General features: G+C 40.3%; 1 protein-coding gene and 1 long non-coding RNA gene across 2 annotated transcripts in view; one reads left to right on the plus strand and one right to left on the minus strand.

Moving 5' to 3' along the window:
• The window catches only part of ARG1 (arginase 1), a 33595-nt gene extending 14104 nt beyond the window's left edge, over positions 1-19491 (plus strand). The window contains exons 3-8 of the mRNA XM_088443092.1: positions 1437-1611; positions 2089-2248; positions 3101-3195; positions 7824-7928; positions 15180-15316; positions 16539-19491. Coding sequence (XP_088299218.1) covers positions 1437-1611; positions 2089-2248; positions 3101-3195; positions 7824-7928; positions 15180-15316; positions 16539-16705 — 839 coding nt within the window. The 3' untranslated portion in view covers positions 16706-19491. The remainder of the gene's footprint in view (positions 1-1436; positions 1612-2088; positions 2249-3100; positions 3196-7823; positions 7929-15179; positions 15317-16538) is intronic.
• The window catches only part of LOC148509450 (uncharacterized), a 75371-nt gene extending 55152 nt beyond the window's left edge, over positions 1-20219 (minus strand). Inside the window, exon 1 of the long non-coding RNA XR_015869433.1 lies at positions 19951-20219. This is a non-coding gene — a long non-coding RNA (uncharacterized LOC148509450). The remainder of the gene's footprint in view (positions 1-19950) is intronic.
• Positions 20220-24300: the final 4081 nt, after the last annotated feature.

Genomic DNA, 24300 nt, shown 5'->3' on the forward strand with positions numbered 1-24300 from the left:
TGAGTAACTGTATATGCGTTTGTATATTTTTATTATATTCTCCCCTCTTGGCTAAAAAACCTTGTTGTTGGACATAACTCACCCCTACAGAAGTGGCAAAAGATGACCAACCCATTTTCCCCAAACCAGGTGGCATAGACCCGCCCCCTCACCTTGTTGCAGAGCTGCAGCAGATTCTGCAAACGTAGAGATCAGATTATTTTTTTGCTCTAAAAACTGATATTTCTTTATTGACCAAATTATGCTAGTTAGATCCCCAAAGTGCTTGATAATTCATTGTGAGGAGTGTACCAGAAGTTCTGAACTGTGACACCTTAAAATAGACATTTTCTCTACCTTTTCTCCTGCTCAGATTGCTGCAAACAAAAAAAAAAAAAAAAAAAAAAACACCTTGATTTTCCTCTGAAAAATCAATGCAAGTTTGGAAATAGGTTGCAAGTGGAATTTGTAAAGCAAGTTCGTTGTGAGAACGGCTCACAGAACTCAATGTGCACCTAATTGGATTGACCCCTAGTGTTGCAGAGGAGCTGATCATTTTATCATTTACCAGATCTCTCCTGGTCCTTCCTTCTATTCATAACCCCCTTCTGCCCTATAATCTCTTTAAACCCTCTTCCAACAACAATATACTGTACCTTAAACTGGGTACACACTGACAGATACATTGGGCAATCAACTGATCTGCCAATGAATCTGCTGCCCGTCGGCTAGCGTGTACCCCCGATATGTCTGTAAACGTCGCCGTTCACCGACATATCGCATTGACTGTGCTGCACAGCCGATGGACAGATATGTCTGCAGACATATCTGTCCATCGGCAGGTGTGTACGGGCGGTCTGCAGACTGCCCGTACACACACAGCAGCCACGAATAGGGGGGCAGGACACGCCCCCGACCCGCCTGCCATCCACCAGGTCCCACCCCCTGACCGCCGGGGCCACAAGCAGATGATGGCCGGTCAGTGTGTATGAATGACCATCATCTGCAGATATATCTGCCGATCACTCGATCTGCAGATATATCTGTCAGATGTGTACCCACCTTTAGATAGATTCTCCCACGATTACACTCTAAATAATAATATATTATTAAACTGAATCTCTGTTCTGTCTCTACCACTAGGTGCTTTTCCCATAGTTTTGATGTTTCGTAATTAGTGTTCATGCTGTACTGTTATACTTTAACTTTTTCCTGTATATTTATATTTTGCATTTTATTTGATTTCCATTTTAGCAGTAACAGTTTATAAAAAAAAATATTGAAAAATAGCCTATTTACAAAAAAATGGGCATTAATGTATTTCTCATGCTCTTCTACCAGTATAAAATGTACTATACTGATGGAATTCATTAACACTTGAGTAAGGTGTCAAAACACAATGTTGAGGAGATGTGAGAGGAGAGTTTCTGCATAAAATGTATTTTCCCGTCTTGCAGAATATGACGTGAAGGATTATAGTGATCTGCAGTTTCCTGATTTACCTAATGATGAATCATTTCAAAATGTGAAGAATCCTCGAACAGTTGGACAAGCTACTGAGAAAGTTGCCAATGCAGTTGCAGAGATCAAAAAGTCTGGCAGAGTGTGTCTAGTTCTTGGCGGAGACCACAGGTCTTTTATTATTTATTTTATATTATTAAAACACAGAAAAAAAATTATGTTTTAATAAAAAAGATCTCAGATAACCAAACTTTAATATTTGAGTTAAAATAGTATGGCAGATTAATGGGGGAAAAAAAATCCAGTGGGGAAAAAATGCAAATATAGAACAGCAGCACCATCAAACACTTTTCAACTGCACTGGCAGAGTCTTCTACCCCAAAATCCTTAATTCTTATATTGCTTGGGTCAATAAACAACCCTAAACGGACTCTCACAAGGTAATCATAAAAATGACAATAATTTTAGCAAACTAAATAGTCCTATAATGAGACAGTGTTTGAGATCAATGTCATACATTCATTTATTTTTCAATTTGTAACATAATGTTCTAAGAGTTGCATTTTAGCCACAGATGCTCCCGTGTCACGTGTCATTGTGTTGTGACATTCTGTTTCTTTGCCCTATCCTTTGTTTGTGCTGATGAAGCTTGGCAGTTGGGACGATTGCAGGTCATGCTAAGGTTCACCCCGATCTGTGTGTAGTTTGGGTTGATGCCCATGCAGATATCAACACTCCAGTTACATCACCAAGTGGCAATCTACATGGGCAGCCGGTCTCTTTCCTAATAAAAGAGCTGAAAAACAAGGTAAGCAGGGGCTTATAGTACACAGTAGATATGTTGTTCATGATTACTTGCACACAAACAGTGTTGAAGATGACAATGACCGCACAGGAGTCCACATTCTTCGGGCATATACAGCTACTGTAAATTGTTTTGTATAAATAAATAATTTGCACTTTAACAAGATCCAGTTGCATAAAATTGTGTGTTCTCCTGGTGCCTGGAGAATTGAGAAATTAGATGCTAACTTTTTAGGATGAGTGCGTCAGCTGTCCTGTCAGACACCCTTACCTAACAAAATATAGCTCAGCTATCCAGGCAGCTAGGAAAATAGATTCCACAGCAAGACATGGCAGATCAATGTCATTCTTCTAGTAAGAGGTAGATTGAAGAACCGCAGCAGGGTCTGGACATCACTGTTGCTCTGATTTAGGCTAGCACACTAAAAGAATGTAAATACAGGAATAATACATACAGTATTAAAAGGGTTTAAATCTACAAACTCCAAATAAATTATGAGAAGTTCAGTTATTTTACATTGAATAATATAAAGAAGGATGGACTGGTGAAAAACACTTACTGTACAGAAATACACATCCACCCTATTCAAGCGAAATAAAGGACAGAGTAATATATAGATATACAGACACCATAAAGAACTAAAACAAAAAATGTAAGTGTGAATGTTATGTTAAATATAGAAAGAGCAAACATAATATGGCCAACAAAGGAACATACTGGAGTAAAAGAGGGACAGGATGATTTGGGTATGTCTCAGTAGGGATATTATGTTTCTATGTGCTGAAGATTTATGTTGCCTTTAAATATATACAAATCAACCACACAACATAAGATGCTTCACTTTTTGGGTCTTAGATGCCAGAGATCCCAGGATTCTCTTGGGTAAAGCCATGTCTGTCTGCCAAGGACATTGTATACATTGGACTACGAGATGTTGACCCTGGAGAACAGTAAGTTAATGCTGCTGTTACTGTAATGGATTACTACCTTAGTTAGCTTTTTCTGTTACCTATCACTTGCAATTTTCTTGTTCATATTTGCCATTTGTTTCCTGGATCTGACACTAGAAACGGACACACCAAGATCACAGTGAATTAAACTGCTCTTCATAAACTGAGAACTTTCAAGTACTGTATGCCATTTGTCAGTGGGTTTCCTGAATTAGTCCAGGAACAGACAAAGAGAATTGAATTTCCAGTACTGGAGCTGAAACAGTATAGTTGTTCTTATAACTTACATATTTATGCAATATATCTCTTTAATATATTAAAGAAATAGGCACAAATTAGGTGGGATAGGACCACTCTGAAAATATTAGGGGAAATCCAGCCTGAAGTGAGTCTATTAAGTATGGGCACACATCTTGGGTTAAAAGAAATTAATACAGTAGATCGCTTATTAATAACTCATGAAACAACATGTTTAAAGGTGCATTAAAAAATCAATGTGTATGGAATGCACATAATAAAAAGATTCATCAAACATCCAATAAAGTAGATTACACACAACCATTGATGGACCCAGTAAAAATGACAGGGGGCACCATAATACTTTGCAGTAAAGTGACTCTAGAGCATGCATGGCCACACAACCCTGGGGGGTTGCTACTCCTTGGCTGGCCCTGGCCTCCGGACAGGTCCCAAGTTTACTATTCACGCCTGTTGAATTTTTTTCCCTATAATTGACTTATTTGCTGACAGAGGAAGGGAAGCTACATTTATGCCCCAATAGATATAATTGAAAATAGCTTTAGCATTCCCTATTATAGAAATATTTTATGCATAAACTGTATTGCACTATATACAACAAACAGAATTAAAGGATTCACATAAAATATAATTGTATTACTAAATTATGTTAGTAAAAACAATGATTGTATCAATAATTAAAAGTTCAAAGTATAATACAACATATACAGGTTGAGTCTCCCATATCCAAATATTCCGAAATACGGAATATTTTTAGTATGACTGAGAAAGTGGAAACTTTAATTTTTGATGGTTCAATGTACACAAACTTTATTTAAGGAGCAAAATTATTAAAAATAAAGTCTAAAATTACTGTAGACTGTGTGTATAGCCTGTATATGACACAAATGAATTTCATGTATGTACACAAACTTTGTTTGAGCCACAAAATTATTGAAAATATTGTATAAAATTACCTTCAGGCTGTGTGTATAAGGTTCATAAATGCATTCTGTGTTTAGATTTGGGCCTCATTCCTAAGACATTTCAATATGGTATGCAATTATTCCAAAATACGAAGTATTCCCATATCCAAAATACCCCTGGTCCCAAGCATTTTGGATATGGGAGACTCAACCTGTAGTTTCAAATAATTTTCGAGAACATATACACTGATTAAGCAACTGCAAGATGGTGAAAGATTGATCAGTACTTTGTTCAATTCATGTTCTTTATACTGAGGTAAAACAGGAAGCACTACCGATGAGATGTATTATCTTGTCTGCTGGAGTGGCGGAGTGAAAACTCCCCCCTCCGGTGATCCCTGCCTGAGTACACATCACTTCAGCCTAGTGCTGTTGCCCTCTATCTTACTTCCTGGCCAGATCCAATGAGCATGCGTGGGATCTCGCAAGCATCACGAGATCTCGCACCACTGCAGCAGATACAGTGCTGTCCCCCTGCTGTGGTGTTAGGGCAATGACAGCTGCAGCTGTCGGAACAGTCAGATCTATCTATCTATCCACACACACACTATATAAGCCTTGATAGAACATAAAACAGTGATGAGTGTTGGGAATCTTGCTGTAGCTAACAGTTGTCTGTGGGAATCGATTCAGTACCAAATGTATGGACAAGCAAACAGAATCATAGTTGCTGAAGTGAGGAAGATGATATGAGAGCAGAGCACTGATGGCATGGAGTGTGCTAAGGAAGAACAAGAGGGATGAAAACCCTGACCGTAACAGCTAAGGGGAAGGGAAGAATAGTTTAAGGATGAACTGGGAAAGATAAATCGTGGATTAGGAAAAGTATCAGGTTATGAAGGGATGCGGTCATAATCCCGGCAATTGAAATGCTGGCGCTTAGAATACCGGCGAAAATAACATTTATGATTATCAAAGTGGGATGCGATCAATAGCCAACCGCAGGCATTCCAATGCTCAGAATGCCAGCGCCGGAATCCCAACACCTGTCAGAATACCGGCGCCATCAACCCAACTGTCAGTATCTCAAAGGTAAGTAGTGAGGTTAGGGGGAGGATTAAGGTAAGGGTTAGGCACTATGGGGAGGGTTAGGGTTAGGCACTAGGGGGGAGGGTTAGAGATAGGGTGCAGGGTGGAAGTTAGGTGTAGGCACTAGGTGGGGGAGGGTCAGGTTTAGGCAGCGGGGAGGGTTAGGAGAAGGGTTGGGATACATACCGACAAGTGTTGGTATCCTAACCCTTTCAGGATGCAAGCGTTGGAATTTTGACCACAGGCATCCCATACCCAACCCGGTAGTGAGGAGTGCTTTAATAAAAAGGTAAATTTAAAGGGTACATTTAAAGCTTGGGAGATTGGTAGAGTGTGTGTCTTGGTGAGTAAGTTCCAGAGCATAGGGGTACTATGAGTGAAATCATGGATGTGAATGTAAGAGGAAGTGACCAGGTTGGAGGATAGGCATTGTCAGAGGAAGAGAAGAAAGGGTGGAAGGCCATATGGACAGAGATGAGCTTAGAGATGTAGGACGGGGAGGAGTGGCTCTGTAATTGAGGGTAAGAAGTTTGAACTGAATTTTGTGCGGGATAGTCAATGAAGCAGGTTGCAGAGGGGGAGGGCAGGGGCCATGCAGTGGGAAAGGATAAAGAGAAGAGAAGCAGTGATCAGAATAGATTGAAGTGGAGAGTGTCAAAAGAGAGGGTTGGCAGAGAGGAAGAGGTTACAACAGTCTAAGTGGGAAATGATGATAGCATGAATGAGTTATGTGCCATTGGGGGTAAGAAAGTGCTGGATTCTGGTGATGTTCAGGAGGTGGAAATGGCAAGATTGAGAGATGGCTTCAATATGAGAAGTGAAGGAGAGTAGAGTCAAGGATGCAACTGAAGCAATGGACGTGGGAGACAGAAGTGTGGGTGATGAGAGAGAGAGAGAGAGATGAAAGGAGGAGGAGGGATCCTGGAAGGAGGAAAACATTAAGTTCAGTCTTGGCTTTGTTAAATTTGATGGAACATTGAGAAGGCGATAGCAGATAAGCATTTGGAGACATGAGAGAGGATGATGGGAGAAAGGTCAGGGGAGGAGAAGTAGCTTTAAATATAATCAGTGTATAGGTGTCTTTGGAGGCCAAAGGAGATGGTGAGATTTCCAAGGGAGGCGGTGTAGAGTGCGAAGAGAAGGGAGATAACAACAGATCCTTAGGGTACACTTACCAATGGAGAAAGCTAGTGAGAAGTAGACACAGAACCATAATAGTACAGCATTGTTGAATCATAACAGTAAAACATTTTCTCAAGGGCAATGGAGGCATAGGGGTGGAGAGAGAGAGAGAGAGAGAGAGAGATGTAGTTATTGAGAGAAAGTGTCAAGTTTGGGCTTCTTAATAACAGTGTAGTCTACAGCATGTTTGAAGGGAGAGGGGACAGGTTGAAGACATGGGCCAGGTGGGAGCAACCATCAGGAGAATGCAGGTGTAGTAGGAAGGTATGGGGTCAGAGAAGGGGAGGGCAGATGAGAGGAGAAAACAGACTTCATTCCCATTGGTGATGTGTGTGTGTGTGTGTGTGTGTGTGTGTGTGGGGGGGGTACTGGAGAGATGAGTTAGCATTGTGAATGGTTTTGAATTTGGAGATGGGAGGGTAATGGTGGAAGGGGGACAGAAGAGGAATTTGAAGTTGGCAAAGAAGCAAGTTATACTGCATGGAAACTTTATATTTGTATCTCTTCATAAGCAAGTTATTATAATAATCATTTTTACTAGCAACATTTTATAATAAATTGATAATATTTTACCTAACACATTTATTATTATTTATTATGGAGTTTGGAGAAAAACATTTACACAATACCTGTAAAATAAAACAATGGGAACAGTATCACTGATTTTACTTTATTTGTGTTGTACGTTTAGGGAGCACATTAATCCTGATGATAAAGATAATCTTTTTCCATTAGTAGGTGCTATAAAGTGTTTAATGCCATAGAAATGAGAATCATTTGTATATAAATAAATGGTGTGTATTCAACTTACTTGTAGCTTGGCGAGGTTACACCGCTGTGAGGGATCTACCCATTCTGCTCAGAAGGAGGGTCCTGTCCCAGTGCTCCTTGTGCCGTGTTTTGCTGCTTCCCGGGATGATACTGTAGGTCAGGGTGTTACGAATGAACGGTGCAATGGGGCTTCCAAAAAGTATTTGCAGGATGAAAATGTAATTGATGTGAGGTGTAAAAAGCAGATCAGAGCTGCTGGCCAGAAACTGTCACTCTGGCAACAGAACAAGAAAGTTCCAAAACAACAGAGGGGGGTGGACATTATGCACCCCCTCCCTTGAATCTGCCACTGCACACAGCTGCTCTCTATAGGGTCGAAGATATTAGATCAAGTTATTTACTTATATATTTTTTCTATTATAGCTATATTCTGCAGACACTTGGTATCAAGAGCTATTCAATGTCTGATGTGGATAGACTGACAATTAACAAAGTGATGGAAGAAACACTTGAATATTTAGTGGGCAAGTGAGTATCTGTAAACAAAATAAATGTTCTACCTATTTTACATTGGTCAGTTTTGTCATGCAGTAATATCACTCCTACCCCTGGCTTGGCCATGCATGCATTATTGCCTTGGGAAAAACAAGCCCTGAAAACTATTCTGATTTGATAGAATAGGGATGATTTTATACAGAAGACATACGGTACAGACATCCTCTATTGGGTCTATCGGCTTTAACACTATAGATATTGCCATATACTGGGTGTGGTACTGGGTTATCATGTTGAAACAAGTGATTTCTGTGGGGACTCCACAGCAATGTGCACACCCAAGGCTGGTGTGGTAACTACTGTAAACATAGGTGCATATGAATTGATAGTTTAAGATTTAATCACATGTAATTAAGCAGCAAAACACGACTCTCTCTAAAATCTGTAACTGCAACTGAATGCATTAACAAAGCTGTATCATAAATATAGGAGTGCTGATATCTTAATTAGTATGCAGTCTTCTGTATTACTGAACAAGTAAAGGCAAGTAATACATCAGAACATTTTTTTTTTATCTGTCAAACTATTTAAAATGTATACTGCACTTCATGCAACCTTAAATACACTGAAAATGACCCCTTTGTAGCTTAAAGTAAAAATGCAAACTCTTACCTAACATGATCAATTGTACATGTTAGTCAATGGATATGGGGAGAGCAAAACAAAAAAAAAAAGATGACATGTATGGTTAGAAATGCTAGTTTTCCTAACAAGTAAGAGAACTAGAATTAATGATGCTTTAAGAGAATTAGAATTAATAATGAATTTGGAAGATATAGCCTGTTTAGGAAGTACATCAGATGTTTTGAGAATATGTAAAAACTTGTTAAATATACTGGTGCCCAGAAGGAAGATATCTGTGACATTTAAGAATGTAGAATGAGTAGAAATGTATGAATTTTGAAAGGGAAACATATCACTATCCTATACAAAAATTGTAGCCTGTAGACTGGGAAATAGTACTAAATAAAAATAACAAAATTGAGAAAACATGGGAATAGTTTTAAAATACTTTAAATAGTGTTGAAAACACGTATCTGGCAACACAATTTATTTTAATAAAAATGCAAAGACTTAAGCCGCATATCCACTAGCAGATATAAATGAGCGATTGCATGATTACGACATCGTGCAATCGCTCATTAATCGTGCATGAAAATTTCAAAAACGACCAGTGATGCGCGCTCCTGATGGTCATTTTCAACATCAATCATTGCTTGAACATGCTGGTCAATCTGCTGATAACGACAGATTGACCATGTTCAGGGATGAGGGAGGGTGTCTACACAGTGCATATCATTCAATGTAAGCACTGCAGGGGAAGAGGAACGACTGTACGATTACAATGTCGTTCCACTGTCTGCTAGTGGATACGCACCTTTAGGTTAACTAGGAAAGTATTGGGGCTAAAAAAGGGCATAAAGCATTTCAATTGGTGAAACTAGGACGGACACAAAAATATCTTACTAAAATAAAAGGAATTGTAGCAAAATGTCTATGAAGAAAATTAGGTTTAGAAAAGCTGAAGCTGAAAAAAGGATAACAAAATAGCAAGGCTAAACCCAGGAGATAAACATCAAGAAAAATAAAACTGAACATCTAAACAGATACAATTGAGCTGCTAAATAAACTTGGAAAAATAATTGTATAGCTTAACAAGAAAGATAGAGCTATTTAATAATTGATGTAGAGTCCACAAATATAAGAACACTGGTCACAGAACAGAATAATTTATACAAAGTTAAGTACTATATTCAGATTTTTTTTTTTAAATGAACATAACTGGAACATGGAAATTATTCGTCTGTGACCCAGTCATGGATTCTGAGGACCTTAAAATAAAATGTAGAAAGCAATCAAATAACACACTATCAATCTACATGGTTTCATGAACTACTGTACCTAGGGGGGGTCTAGAGCTATATGTCACCATATGAGGATCCTCCTAACTTTTTAGTATTTTAGGAGGTGGTGTATTTTAAAGTTGTCAATGCAATTGATGTGACAAATTTAGATTTTTCAGATGCATTGGATACAGTTGGATATAATAATCTGGTAAATAAGAGGTCAGTACTATGTGTATATCTACTATGTCTAGGGCACAGGTTCTCAAACTCGGTCCTCAGGACCTCAAACAGTGCATGTTTTCCTGGTCTCCTCACAGAATCACAAGTTAACAATTAGCTCCACCTGTGGATCTTTTAAAATGTGTCAGTGAGCAATGAATCCTGTGCACCTGCTAGGTGACCTGGAAAACTTGAACTGTGTGGGGTCCTGAGGACCGGGTTTGAGAACCACTGGTCTAGGGGAGAGAAGTATATATATGGGAAGAGAAGGGACTGAAAGATAGAAAACAGAGTGGTAACAATTTAAATATATTCACATTTAGCCAAAGTTATTAGTGGGTTACTGCAAGGATTACTATTGGATCACTTTCAATGTTTTCTCTGATTAGATGACCTAGAATGTTTTAGGTTTATATTTACTAGCGATACTAAGCTATGTAGGGTTTTTACCAAAGGATACAGAGCCCTCTGAGGCTGTGACCAAAAAGCCACAAAACCGGCGGTCCCGTTAGTGCATCATATACACCTGCAGGTAAATTGCAGGTAATTTGATATAGACCATAGTGTGGATATATAGATGTGTCCTCATACACTGTGGCTTGAGTCATGCCAAAAAGCCCCCCTCAACACGTGTCCCGGGTGACACGGCCACGCTGAGTGTCTTCTCGCTCAAAATGTGCATCTAATTTGCATGCAGTAAATAAAACAAGTAGAAGCGACAAAATTACTTTGCAAGATTACACTGATCAATTTGATGTATGACATTTGTACATCTGTGTGCAAATGAGTCTGAATCTGTACACAAAGTGCTATGATGCATGGTCCCCACTTTTTTCACTCGCCAAGTTCTGTTGTGCATCATCTACGACTTTGTACGTGTTTAAAATAGGGGTGTGCACCGGCCACTTTTCGTGTTTTGTGTTTTGGTTTTGGATCTGGATCTTTCTTCGTGTTTTGGATCTGGATTGGTTTTGCCAAAACCACCCTTCCGTGTTTTGGGTTCTGGGTTTTGTGTTTTGGATCTGTATTTTTTTTTTAAAAAAGCATAAAAACAGCTAAAATCACAGAATTTGTGTGTTTTTCTGCTCCTATGCTATTATTAACCTCAATAACCTTAATTTCCACTCATTTCCAGTCTATTCTGAACACCTCACAATAGTGTTTTTATATCCAAAAGGTTGCACCGAGGTAGCTGGATGACTATGCTAAGAGATACGAGTGGGCGGCACAAACACGTGGTCCATCTAGGAGTGACACTGCAGTGGCATACAGGATGGCAGTTTGAAAAACTAGGCCCCAAACAGTACATAATTCAAAGAAAAAAAAGAGGTGCAAGATGGAATTGTCCTTGGGCCCTCCCACCCACCCTTATGTTGTATAAACAGGACATGCACACTTTAACAAACCAATCATTTCAGCGCCAGGGTCTGCCACACGACTGTGGCTGAAATGATTGGTTCGTTTGGGCCCCCACAAAACAAGCTGGCAATTAATCTGTCCCTGCACAAACTGGCTCTACGGAGGCAAGATGTCGTCCTCACCCTCTTCAGTGTTGTGTACATCCTCATCCTCACAGAGTATTAATTCGTCCCTGCTGGAATCCACAACCACAGGTCCCTCTGTACGTTCTGGAGGCTGGTCTTCCTGGAAGAGTTGATAATTCATTTTATGAACATCATCTTCTCCACATTTTGTGGAAGCAACCTCCTACGCCTTTCGCTGACAAGGTTCCCGGCTGCACTAAACACTCTTTCGGAGTACACACTGGAGGGGGGGCAACTCAGATAAAATAGAGCCAGTTTGTACAGGGACCTCCAAATTGCTTCTTTTTCCTGCCAGTACAGGTACGGACTGTCTGACATGCCTACTTGGATGCTGTCACCGATGTAATCCTTTAACAGACAGACGCACGCTTGTCGCTGCTGCTTTAAGGATGCAGGTGCGGCTACAGCCCACACAATTCACAAAGACAGAAAAAAAAAGAATTTTTATTGTTTGTGGAGCGCACTTTGAGGGTTACACCACCCTTTAACAGACAGACGCACGCTTGTCGCTGCTGCTTTGAGGACAGTATCATATGCAGTGACAGTAGACTTGTCAGAAATTGTTGGCACGTCCTTCAGTCCGGACCAGATGTCCAAACCGGCCCTTGACTTATGACACAGGCGCACGCTTGGCACTACTTTGTTGATGCATGTGCGGCTACTGCGCACACAATTCACAAACACAGAAAATATTTTGTTATTTGGACTGGAGTGTACTTTGGGGGTTACAGCACCCTTTAACGGTCAAGCCAGCCGGCCCTTTACTTATGACACAGGCACACGCTTGGCACTACTTTGTTGATGCACGTGCAAAATATTATTTTTTTTTAGCACTTAGGGGGAGCACCCCTGACGGACAGAGCACCCCCTGGACAACACTACAGCACCCCTTTAGGGCTGGGACACTGCACAGGACTTTGGAGTGGACACAGCCCCTATGGACAACTGACTGCACAACACAGTCCAGCCAGCCCCTATGGACTTTGAAGTAGTGGACACAGCCCCTATTAACAACAGCAGCACAGCACAACACAGCCAGCCCCTATGGACTTTGAAGTAGTGGACACCGCCCCTATGGACAACAGCAGCACAGCACAGCACTACTCTGCACTACACTACACAGCCCAGCCAGCCCTAACTCCCACCCTCCCTCTTCACTGTCCACAGCCGAGTGAGAAAATGGCGCCGACGCGGGTACCTTATATAGGATCCAAAACCCGCGAGACTCGGAAGGCGTGATGATGACGTTTTTCCTCGATTTCAGAATCCGAGTCAGGCGGGAAAAGTCGAGCCTGACTCGGATCTGCCTCGGATCGGGGGGGGTTCGGATTTCAGAAATCCGAACCCGCTCACCCCTAGTTTAAAACTAATTCCTTTGGGGTTGAAGTTGAACCCCACGGTCTCTAGTAAGCTTTGAGTTGAGTTTTGCTGTATCTGCTATGCGAATAAGACTCTCGATATAAAGAAAAAGACAATACACCTCTTGGAATGGCTCAGTCTTCCGGGCACCTTGTGCCGTACAGACACTAGGGGATATATTTACTAAAGTGAGAGTTTTTAGAAGTGGAGATGTTGCCCATAGCAACCAATCAGATTCAACTTAACATTTAACTAGCACCTTCTAGAAGATAATAGGTAGAATCTGATTGATTGCTATGGGCAACATCTCCACTTCTAAAAATTATCACTTTAGTAAATATGCCCCTAGGTGTATGAGGAAATATCTGTAGCCGAGTTAAATGAGAGGAAAAATAGAGTCGTCATATGTAGGAAAGCCTGGACATGACAATAGAGAAGAGAAATCAGGGGATGGTAATAGAACTGCAATGAGTAAATAAGCATATGATGGATAGGTGTTGGTCATAGCTAGAATAGAAATAATATACTGCATTATACACCAAGGATAACTAATGCACAGAGTATAGAGTATAGTGCAAGATGAAGAAGAAATACAGGGGTAGTGTGAATAGTGGGTGAATGTATTAGTAAAAGGTAATAATGTGTACTAGTTAGTGAAGTGGTAAGAAAGAAGTAGGGAATAATCTTATGATGGAATAAGCTGAAAGAGGCAGTAGGTGGTAATATATTGTAGTTAACTACTGTGGATAGCTAGTTGATGGTATAATTTATGGACAAAGTATTAGATGGAAAGATGGGGAAGAGAGAATGGCAGTCTGTTGGAGTATATAATATATAGACAGCAGATATGGATAGTATACAGTATCTGAAGAAAGAATACAAAACAAAATGGGCAAAATGAAAATATAGCAAGCAGAAAAAAAATCAAAAATAGGTAAGAATGATGAAATTATAAATATGTAGAGTTATAAGATCTATGAAAATATACTGTAAGCTGTAATAAGTACGATGATATGTTTTGGAGTATCACGTGGACGGTAATGCATTTTGGCACAAATCTGTGGCTTCCGGAGTGGGTTGACTATCCAAACAATGGCTGCAAATACACACATATTAAACTTGATCAAACTTATCAACCTATATTTAAAGGAAAATATATAAAAATATTGATATTCATTAATTATTCAAAAAGCAAAATATGAAGAAAGGAATTCACTAAATTACTTTTCATAGGTGCCTTTTCAATGAGCAAGCAGACATTTTATGTACAATAAAACAATATAACTGTACAATGCAGGACCAAAAAATATCAGGTAGTTGTTTTAAGAGTATAAATGCAGTACTGCATATTGTTTATATAATACATATATAAAGCTATCATATTACTGTAATAACACAGATGTATACATTAAATATTCTTGGGATTCTACCAAAACCACGCAGTACCTTTGCTGAAAAGTTATCATTAAACACAGCTGATGAAGCAAAGCTTCTCTATATAATGCTACAAAATTGGACTGTGTGAAATCTCGGGTTCAACTCTGCTTGGACCTGTGACACGGAGCATGGGTTGAAGCCAGGCTACCCCTTTCACACTTAGGGAGATGACCCGGGTTATTCCCGGGTCTTCTTTACCCCTTCACACCGGACCAGGGTCTTGCAGTGACATTCAATGGGCGCTTCGAGATGAACTCATCTCCAAGCGCCACTGTCCCCGTCTAATAAATTTGTTTTAGGTGTGACCCGGGTCACACCTTTCACACTTGAACTGGGTTGTCAAGCCGGGTTGCAAATCCCAGGAAAAATCCTGCTAGCAAGCAGGGTCGGAGACCCAGAATTATCAACCAGAGTCGTATCTTTCACACTTACGCCAGACCTGGGTTGATGCACATTCATGCGCAAAAACCCAGGTTTTAGGCTTAACTTTGAAAGGGTATCAGTGATTGGCTTGCTGTTCCCTAGATAACACAAATACACTACAAAGATTGGTAATTTGCCACGTGGACAGGGACACTAAGATCACTGCAAGCTTGATGTTATGACTCACACACTATACTGTACTTTGCTGCTTAACCAAATCCAATCTACAATCTGCCATTAAAAGTTACATAGTGTGGGTGTTGTAGAGGTAACTCAGAGTAAAACTAGGTTTAGCTACCCTTTCAGAAAGCACTGCTAAAAATATTTAGGTAACTTATTTATCAGCATAAATGTTTTATTTATATTGATTTTGGTTCATTGTTTCATCCTCAAAGGACAAAAAGACCCATCCATTTAAGTTTTGATATAGATGGACTGGACCCCAGTGTGGCTCCAGCTACTGGAACACCGGTCCATGGAGGACTAACTTATAGAGAGGGAATGTACATCACTGAACAACTTTACAATACAGGTAACTAATGATACACAAAACATAATGTACGCTGCTATTATTATCCTTTTTATATATATGGCGCCACAAGGGATCCGCAGCGCCTTGGAAAGTACAAATCACCCAAGAAAACAGTTATCAGCAGTACATAAAAATGAAGGACAAGGATATGGTTTATAAACATTGCTGCAATAGCGATCATAACACTTAAATAAACTGCAGGGCATCAGCAACTAACTGTTAGGCGCCATTTGGGGAGTTAGGTGTAAATGATAGTACAAGTAAGGGAAGAAGAAGCACGTGAGCGAAGAGGGTATACATTCTAAAGGAGAGGCACACAGACATGGGTGACACAGATGGGGTAGTGAGGAAGGAGCAGTGGGTTAGGATGAGAGCTGGAAAGCTTTGATGAAGATGTGGGTCTTCAGAGCCCGTTTGAAGATTAGTAGAGAGGTGGAGCACTAGACAGAGAGGGGCAGAGATTTCCAAAAGGTGGGGAGCAGCATGGGCAACATCTTGAAAATGGGAGTGAGTGTAAGTTGTGAGTTGGCAGGAGAGGCGACATGCATTTGTGGAGCGAAGTGGGCAGGCAGGTGTGTGAAGCGAGATAGGGTTAGAGATGTAAATGGGCGAGGCTTGGGTGAGGGCTTTGCAAGTGTGTGTGAGAAGCTTGAATTGGGTTTTGAAGGGGAGGGGTAATGGGAGCCAGTAGGAGAACATTTGGAGAGGAAGATGAGCTGAGCAGCAGCATTGAGGACAGATTGGAGCGGAGAGCGGTGGGAGTCAGAGAGGCCAGTTAGGAGTTGATTACAGTAGCCCAATCTGGAGATGATCAGTGAGTGGATGAGGGTCTTAGTAGGGTACCGGGTGAGCAAAGGTCTGATCCTGGAAATATTTTTGAGATGGAATAACCCAAATATAGCTAGTAGCCTTAGCCTTATTATTATTACAATGCTTTCAAGAAGTGGGGAGAAGTATGTATGTAGAAATAGGTACAAAGAAATTAGATGATCCTAAGCAATGGCATTTGTTTCTAAAAGTTAACAAATCTGTGAATGTCTGAAGCTCTCATCCCCCACCCTATATTACCATCGATGTAGGCATTTGTAGGCAGTCATTTCTGCAGATGTTACTGTGTGATTGGAAATGAAAGTAATTTTTGTTCATACAATAAAAAGTACCCTACATTCAATTATAATGTATCTGCAGTAGTCATTTACTCTGAGATTTGTTTACTGTTTAGGATTGCTATCTGCAGTGGATATGATGGAAGTAAATCCATCTCGTGGAGAATCCCAGAAAGATTCCCAGCTGACTGTGAACACAGCTATCGATATGATATTATCCTGCTTTGGTAAAGCACGAGAGGGGTTTCATAGATCGTCACTGTCTCTCCCAGATCTCAGCTAAACCCTAAAAGTCTCTGTAATAACCAGACACAGCATACATCATTTATTATGTTTTTGTTTTTATTTGCTTAGTAATTAATGTTTCTTTAGTGGGTAATATTTGCATGTTGCGTCCTATAACACCAATTATGCGAAGTGTATTACCTTTTAACCTTTATTGCTTAACAAATAACAGCTTAAGATAGGAGAACAATACTAGAAATAGTTAAGTAATGTTACCTTTCCCTATTTAAAAACATAAGCATTTACAATCTCAGGGCTGTTGATCTGTGTGTCTTATTTCTTTGTGTTTAATTTAATATTATGCATATTAACAATGTGCTTACATCCATTTTCAAAAACAATTTTTTCACCAATAACCATATATTATAACTTTGTAGTATGGCAATATGCACCCATATAACAAGCTCTGAAAAACTTATGCTGCCCATCCAACTAGACCAGTGGTTCTCAAACTCGGCCCTCAGGACCCCACACAGTTCACATTTTGTAGGTCTCCTAGCAGGTGCACAGGTGTACTCATTACTCACTGACACATTTTAAAAGATCCCCAGGTGGACCTAATTATTTCATTTGGGATTCTGAGGAGACCTGGAAAACATGCACTGTTTGGGGTCCTGAGGACAGAGTTTGAGAACCTGTGCACTAGACAATTTAAATGAACGATTGGACGATAACGATATCGTTATCATTCAATCGTTCATAAATCATTTGCAAAAATGTCTAAAATGACCAGCGATGCCCGTGCCCCCTGGTCGTTTAGACATCTATCATCGGGCAAACATGCTGGTCAACCTGACGACCTACATGTTTGCAGATGATGGATGAGCCTGTACTGAACAACTGCTCATTCAGTGCAGGCTCCTCACAGGGAATCGGTACGGTTGGAATCCCGACAGCGGCATGCCGGCAGAGGAGGAAATCCCGATCGTCCAAGGTAAGTATTGTCTAACCTAATTCTACCCCCTAACCCTCCCTTAGGGGTGCCTAACCCTAACCTTCCCCCCCAGTGCCTAACCCTAACACCCCCCCTCCCCACTGCCTAACCCTAACCTCCCGGGGAGGTGCCTGACCCTAAGTCCCCCACGGGAACCCTAAACCTAACCCTCCCCCCCCACGGCTATCTGTGCTCGGTGTGTCCCTTCAATTGGGCTCTGGTCTCCCGGCGTCGGTAAAATGACAGGCTTCTAGATTTAGCCACCTGTCATTTAACCCTCGCCGGGATTAAGCAGTCAGCAGTCGGGATTAGGTCCGCCGGCTTCCCGACTGCATACACATCACAGATAGGCAAACGACTGCACTATTACAATGTCGTAATCGTTCAGTCGTTTTCATATCTGCTAGTGGATGGGTAGATCTTGTCTGCGGAGGTAATTCCAGCTGAGTCATTGAGACTGATATTTTGATTGTTCCCCAGTGGGCTGGAGCTGTTCACAATGCCCATCACATTTCTTTAGTTTGCACATTAGCTTTTTACTCATCACCAGGATGGCTTCTTAGCGGAGCTCGTGTCCCCAGCGACAGCCCAATGATAAATTTATGCAGTAGAACAGTGGTTCCCAAACTCGGTCCTCAGGACCCCAAGCAGTTCACGTTTTCCAGGTCACCTAGAAGGTGCACAAGTGGAACTAATTATTTCACTTGTGATTCTGTGAGGAGACCTGGAAAACATGCACTGTTTGGGGTCCTGAGCAATAGAACATTCCAAATCACTACAAAAAGGAATGTTCGTTTTGGGGGCATTTGTACAAAGGATAACAAATAGGCCCCTGAATGTGGCCAGGGAGCATCATATTGCAGCTAATCCTTTGTATGCAATCTGAGGCCACCTCATACTGGATAGTGCAGCAATAGTGCATACCTTTATTGGTCTTCAAGTAATTTAAAGCAGGGCAAATTTTCTTTAAATAGTCAGTAAAAGACAGAAATCTTGATACCCTTCATATATGCACTTAATAACAATTTCCATAATAATAATTTATAGCTATAGTAAAGTTAAATACAGCCATATATTAAAATGGTTCCAAAATGAATGAAGTGTTGCATGATAGTCATTAAAAGAGACTATACATGGTACAACATATTAAACACAACACAATGTCTATGTACTAGAGAGACAAAGTAAAACACTCACTATGTGCTGTACAGGCTATGATTAACTGGGTGGCTTATGAATGTCGGGGGGGAGAGGTTAGGGTTAGGCACCCCTAAGGGAGGGTTGGGGGGAGGGTTAGGGATAGTTTAAATACTTACCCTGTCGGGATCCTCGTTCTTCTGTCTTCCAGCGTCAGTATTACATCCGCCGGATGTTGATTTCTTTGAATGTTGTTTGGATGAACATCTCTCCAAAAAAGACATAGTAAACGTCATGTGTGTTCATGAGTATTGGTTTGTCTAGTTCTTGAATATTCAGCTATTGCTCAATCATTTTGGTATTGCACACTCAAGGTAATTCTCTATATGGCTGAGCTGCGCAGGTTCACATAACATTCATACTTTAGTGACATTTATATAAGGATTGGGAGTTGAGTCCGATTCTGCAAAATCGCAATGAGATTAGGGGACTAGCAAATGGTGACTAGACATAAGGCATATTGTGTATAATGGAAAATCTGTGACATTTATATGTTTAATGTAATAATAAAGAAACATGTAGACATGTTCTTGAGGCAAATCACTGAATTTGTAATAATTTGCTATCTTTTAATGTATGTTCCTCTGCCCCCTGTTTGCTCTGTTGTAAAAATTAAAATGTATAATAAAAAAAAGTATTTACAATTTAGATAATTTCGGCTTAGGACTTTTTCTTTGTACTGTAAATATATATGGTGAATGTGCACAATAACGGGATGGCTACAAAGTGGAGTAAATGGACTATAAAGAAAAATGTGGTAAACTTAAAGTTCACATATGCTTTATTATTAAAAAAAAAAAAAAAAAATGATTGATCACTGGTTAAAATGTATTAATCTCAGTAATTTTTAAGTGATCTTAATCAATTTAGAGTTGGTTACCAAACTGGAGGTAATTTAACACATTCTGTCATGTCCCACAATTTATATATATATATATATATATATATATATATATATATATACACACATATATATATATATATATAATCTAAACATCCAATAGGGGGTCAGCACTCACACCAAGCAGTACGCAATATAGCCCGGGGTGACCATTCACAGGTACAATTGGAAGTACCAGTAAATATTCAGGCCATATAAAGAATGCACTCACCAGGACTTCTCATTTCCAAAGTATCAAACCTACTTTAATGATCACATCATGTTTAAAAGGTCACAAGTCGACGTTTCGACCGCACAAACGCGGCCTTCATCAGGACACCACCAGTGAGACACAGGACCTACAAGCACCCTCCATACTGGCCACCTTATATACCTCACTCAATAAGTCTCCATTATTGCTCCACCCCCATTAACCCTCCGGGACCGGAAGCGACACCCGCGGGATAGAACACATCAAAAATAGCACAAATACTTATTCACAAACATCATATCAATAACGAACCTCATATCCATCCAGGCGCCATAGCGCAAGAGCAAACACACAAAGTACAGACATCGCTGTTCAGCTAATAGCTACAACCAGGATCTTACTTCCGGTATGCGTTCCAGCGATACCGGAAGTCATGCGTTCCACACACGCAACATCACTTCCGGTCTGCTACATAATGCACCCGGGAATACTGACTGGTAAAACATGTTCCTTTATGCGTCAGACATCAATATAATACCCATACATCTATGTGCCTAACATTATAAACTATAATGCATCCTTTAACTCTGCAAAAGAGTATTTATACATACATATATTCAATATAAATACACATATAAGTATAACAATAACTACATGCTGATCATAATGAATATATAGGGAACCATGGAGGAGCTTTAGTGCCATACATATATAATCGTGAACCACCACATCATAAAAAACATAACATATAACTAATATAACCTAATCGGGCATCTGAGAAAAATGATAAAAAAATATTTTTGAAAAAATAATAAAAATCATAATAAGAAAAATAGTAAAAAAAAAAAAATAATAAAAATAAAAAAAATGTTATGATGCAAAAGATCTTTTATAGAAAATGATTCAAATGATTATATTCATTTAGTTCCTTGGGGGCCACGGTCTCCAGCGTATGTATCCAATGGGATTCTCTTTTGAGTAACAAAAGAGCACGATCCCCACCCCTCTTAGATGGAGGGATCCAATCGATCATCATATACTTAAGGGACGCCACTTGATGACCTTTAGACAGGAAATGAGCTGCCACTGGTTTATCTGTGCCCTTCTTTTCATATGCCAGTCTGATGTCTGATCTGTGCTGAGCCATCCGTTCATGGAAAGTACATATCGTCTTTCCGACGTACATTAAACTGCATGGGCAGCACAGGATGTAAATAATGTGGGAAAGATCTGACTGACCGCAATCTGGGTACATTGGGACATAAACCACCGATGCTAAGTATCCGCAGAGGGGCGAACTTAAAAGATCTCCTGTATAGGACCAATGTATCCACTATGAAGGTGAAACAAGAAGGCTGGCTCTCTAAGAAAATTGGTTGCTATCGGTGTCTTGGCTGCACTACATGCAGAGCATTATTGGCCGAAACATCTTTCCCACGTCCGCAAAGTGGGAAACGCATCACGATCAAATATCGGTTGTCTTGCCAGATGGACCACATTATTTACATCCTGTGCTGCCCATGCAGTTTAATGTACGTCGGAAAGACGATATGTACTTTCCATGAACGGATGGCTCAGCACAGATCAGACATCAGACTGGCATATGAAAAGAAGGGCACAGATAAATCAGTGGCAGCTCATTTCCTGTCTAAAGGTCATCAAGTGGCGTCCCTTAAGTATATGATGATCGATTGGATCCCTCCATCTAAGGGGTGGGGATCGTGCTCTTTTGTTACTCAAAAGAGAATCCCATTGGATACATACGCTGGAGACAGTGGCCCCCAAGGGACTAAATGAATATAATAATTTTTTATAAAGGAGTTTTGTATAATAAAATTTTTTTTATTTTTTTTACTATTTTTCTTATTATGATTTTTATTATTTTTTCATTATCATTTTTCTCAGATGCCAGATTAGGTTATATTAGTTATATGTTATATTTTTTATGATGTGGTGGTGGTTCACGATTATATATGTATGGCACTAAAGCTCCTCCATGGTTCCCTATATATTCATTCTCATCAGCATGTAGTTATTGTTATACTTATATGCGTATTTATATGGAATATATGTATTTATAAATACTTTTTTTTGCAGAGTTAAAGGATGCATTATAGGTTATAATGGTAGGCACATAGATGTATGGGTATTATATTGATGTCTGACGCATTAAGGAACATGATTTACCAGTCAGTATTCCCGGGTGCATTATGAAGCGGACCGGAAGTGACGTTGCGTGTGTGGAACGCATGACTTCCAGTATCGCTGGAACGCATACCGGAAGAAAGATCCTGGTTGTAGCTATTAGCTGAACAGCGATTTCTGTACTTTGTGCGTTTGTTCTTGCGCTATGGCGCCTGGATGGATATGAGGTTCGTTATTGATATGACGTTTGTGAATAAGTATTTGTACTGTTTTTGATGTGTTCTATCCCGCGGGTGTCACTTCCGGTCCTGGAGGGTTAATGGGGGTGGAGCAATAATGGAGACTTATTGAGTGAGGTATATAAGGTGGCCAGTATGGAGGGTGCTTGTAGGTCCTGTGTCTCACTGGTGGTGTCCTGATGAAGGCCGCGTTTGTGCGGTCGAAACGTCGACTTGTGACCTTTTAAACATGATGTGATCATTAAAGTAGGTTTGATACTTTGGAAATGAGAAGTCCTGGTGAGTGCATTCTTTAAATGGCCTGTGTATATGTATGTATGTATATATATATACATATAAATATTTTTTCATATGCTGTTAGTTATTGTCCTGTTACCATTGCAAGGCTTTGCATCTTGTTAAATTTGTCCTTCCTGGTTTTCTGTAGCTAGGATCTGATGTCATTACCTCTACTTTCTTCCTGTCTGTAGCTCAGTGTGTGTGTCTGCCATTTTAGCTTTCATTTGCTTTTTGCTGAGTTCTGGCAAATTATCATCTTTTCACCTACTATGTTATGCATAATTACAATATCAGCTTGAAATAAACCCTAATCTGGATTCTTCATACGTGCCTTACTAGTTGAGTTGACACTGTCTGACAAAGTCTCTTAGTGTAAGTACTGGTTCAATACAGATATACACAGAGGAATTATCTCAGGGGCCATAAACTTATAGCCTGATTATTGAGTCAGAATACATTCAATTAAATATAACACCCCTTTATCACATACTTGAAGCAGAACAAGTATTGAGTTAAGACACTCCCCTCTGAGTTTGGCTGAACAGTGCCTCCACCCGAGTTGTCAATCACCTGGGACAAAGTGGTGGTAAATATGACGTTTGCTTCACCAAGATGACTCCGGAAACCTGCTGAACCCACTCAACATAGTTAAATCACTCAACAGATGCCATCAGCTGCAGAAGCCACTTGGCACATTCATATTCATAGGAACATACTGTATATTTTGTGGTAGCCAAGTAGTGAGGCACTAATAGGCATGACAAAGTTTAAATAGACTAGAGAATTACTAACAGGCATTTAAAAGGAATACTTCTCTAGATGTGACATGCCAAAATCAGGCGTAAATGTAGATTTTAGATACAGATGTGTCAAATCTTTAAATTACTATTTTATGTGCATCGCAGATGCAGCGAAACACTACTCAATCTGTACTAGAGATGCTGGGCTGCGGCTTTAACCACACAGGTATTATTCTTAAACATGGCCACTGCAAGATAGCACATTGTATAAATATTCAGACTCATTTGCACAAAGATGTACAAATGTCGCACATTAAATAGATCAGTAAAAACTAGCAAAGTAATTTACGTACATCTCCAATTTTTGTGGGTTTGTGCATAATGAGTCCTGCTTGTTGGCATGTACTGTCCCCAGCCGTTTGGAGGTGGGAAGGGGGTGTCATCGGCCTACGTTCCCGCAAACAGAGGCTGTTGCCCCCAGTTTTTGGGAGTGTCAAGGCTAGAGTCTGTATTGGAGGATACAGCTGTGAAATAACGCTGGCGAACTTCTGTGCTCTGGTGGAGGCCTTAAGCCTCTTGCACCACATGTACTCTGGTAGGTACGCTTCAAAGTTCCCTCTGACATGATTCTTTCCATCCATCCATTTCTTAACTGCCCACCATATCCCTTTCAATGGTTTTGGAATTAACTCTGAGCTATGGGTCTTTAAAGTGAAGGGATTGATTGATGTTTAGGTGTTTGTAACCTTCTTCCTCCAATCAGACATTAGCTCACTAGCAGTCAGACATAATTGTTGTTCTGGGACGTATATAGGGCTTGATTCAAACCCGCTCGCGAGCGCTGAGTGCTCGCAAGCTGGTCGAAGTTGGCCCAGTGTGCATGCGCACGACAGAGCCGGCTCCGGCGTGTGCATGCGCGAGACCCGGATAGCGACGGGCAAACCGTCGCTCCGGGTCTCATACCAAAG

Source organism: Taudactylus pleione, unplaced genomic scaffold, assembly GCF_031769625.1.
Source record: "Taudactylus pleione unplaced genomic scaffold, aTauple2 ptg000326l, whole genome shotgun sequence".
In the NCBI taxonomy this organism is placed as follows: Eukaryota; Metazoa; Chordata; class Amphibia; order Anura; family Myobatrachidae; genus Taudactylus; species Taudactylus pleione.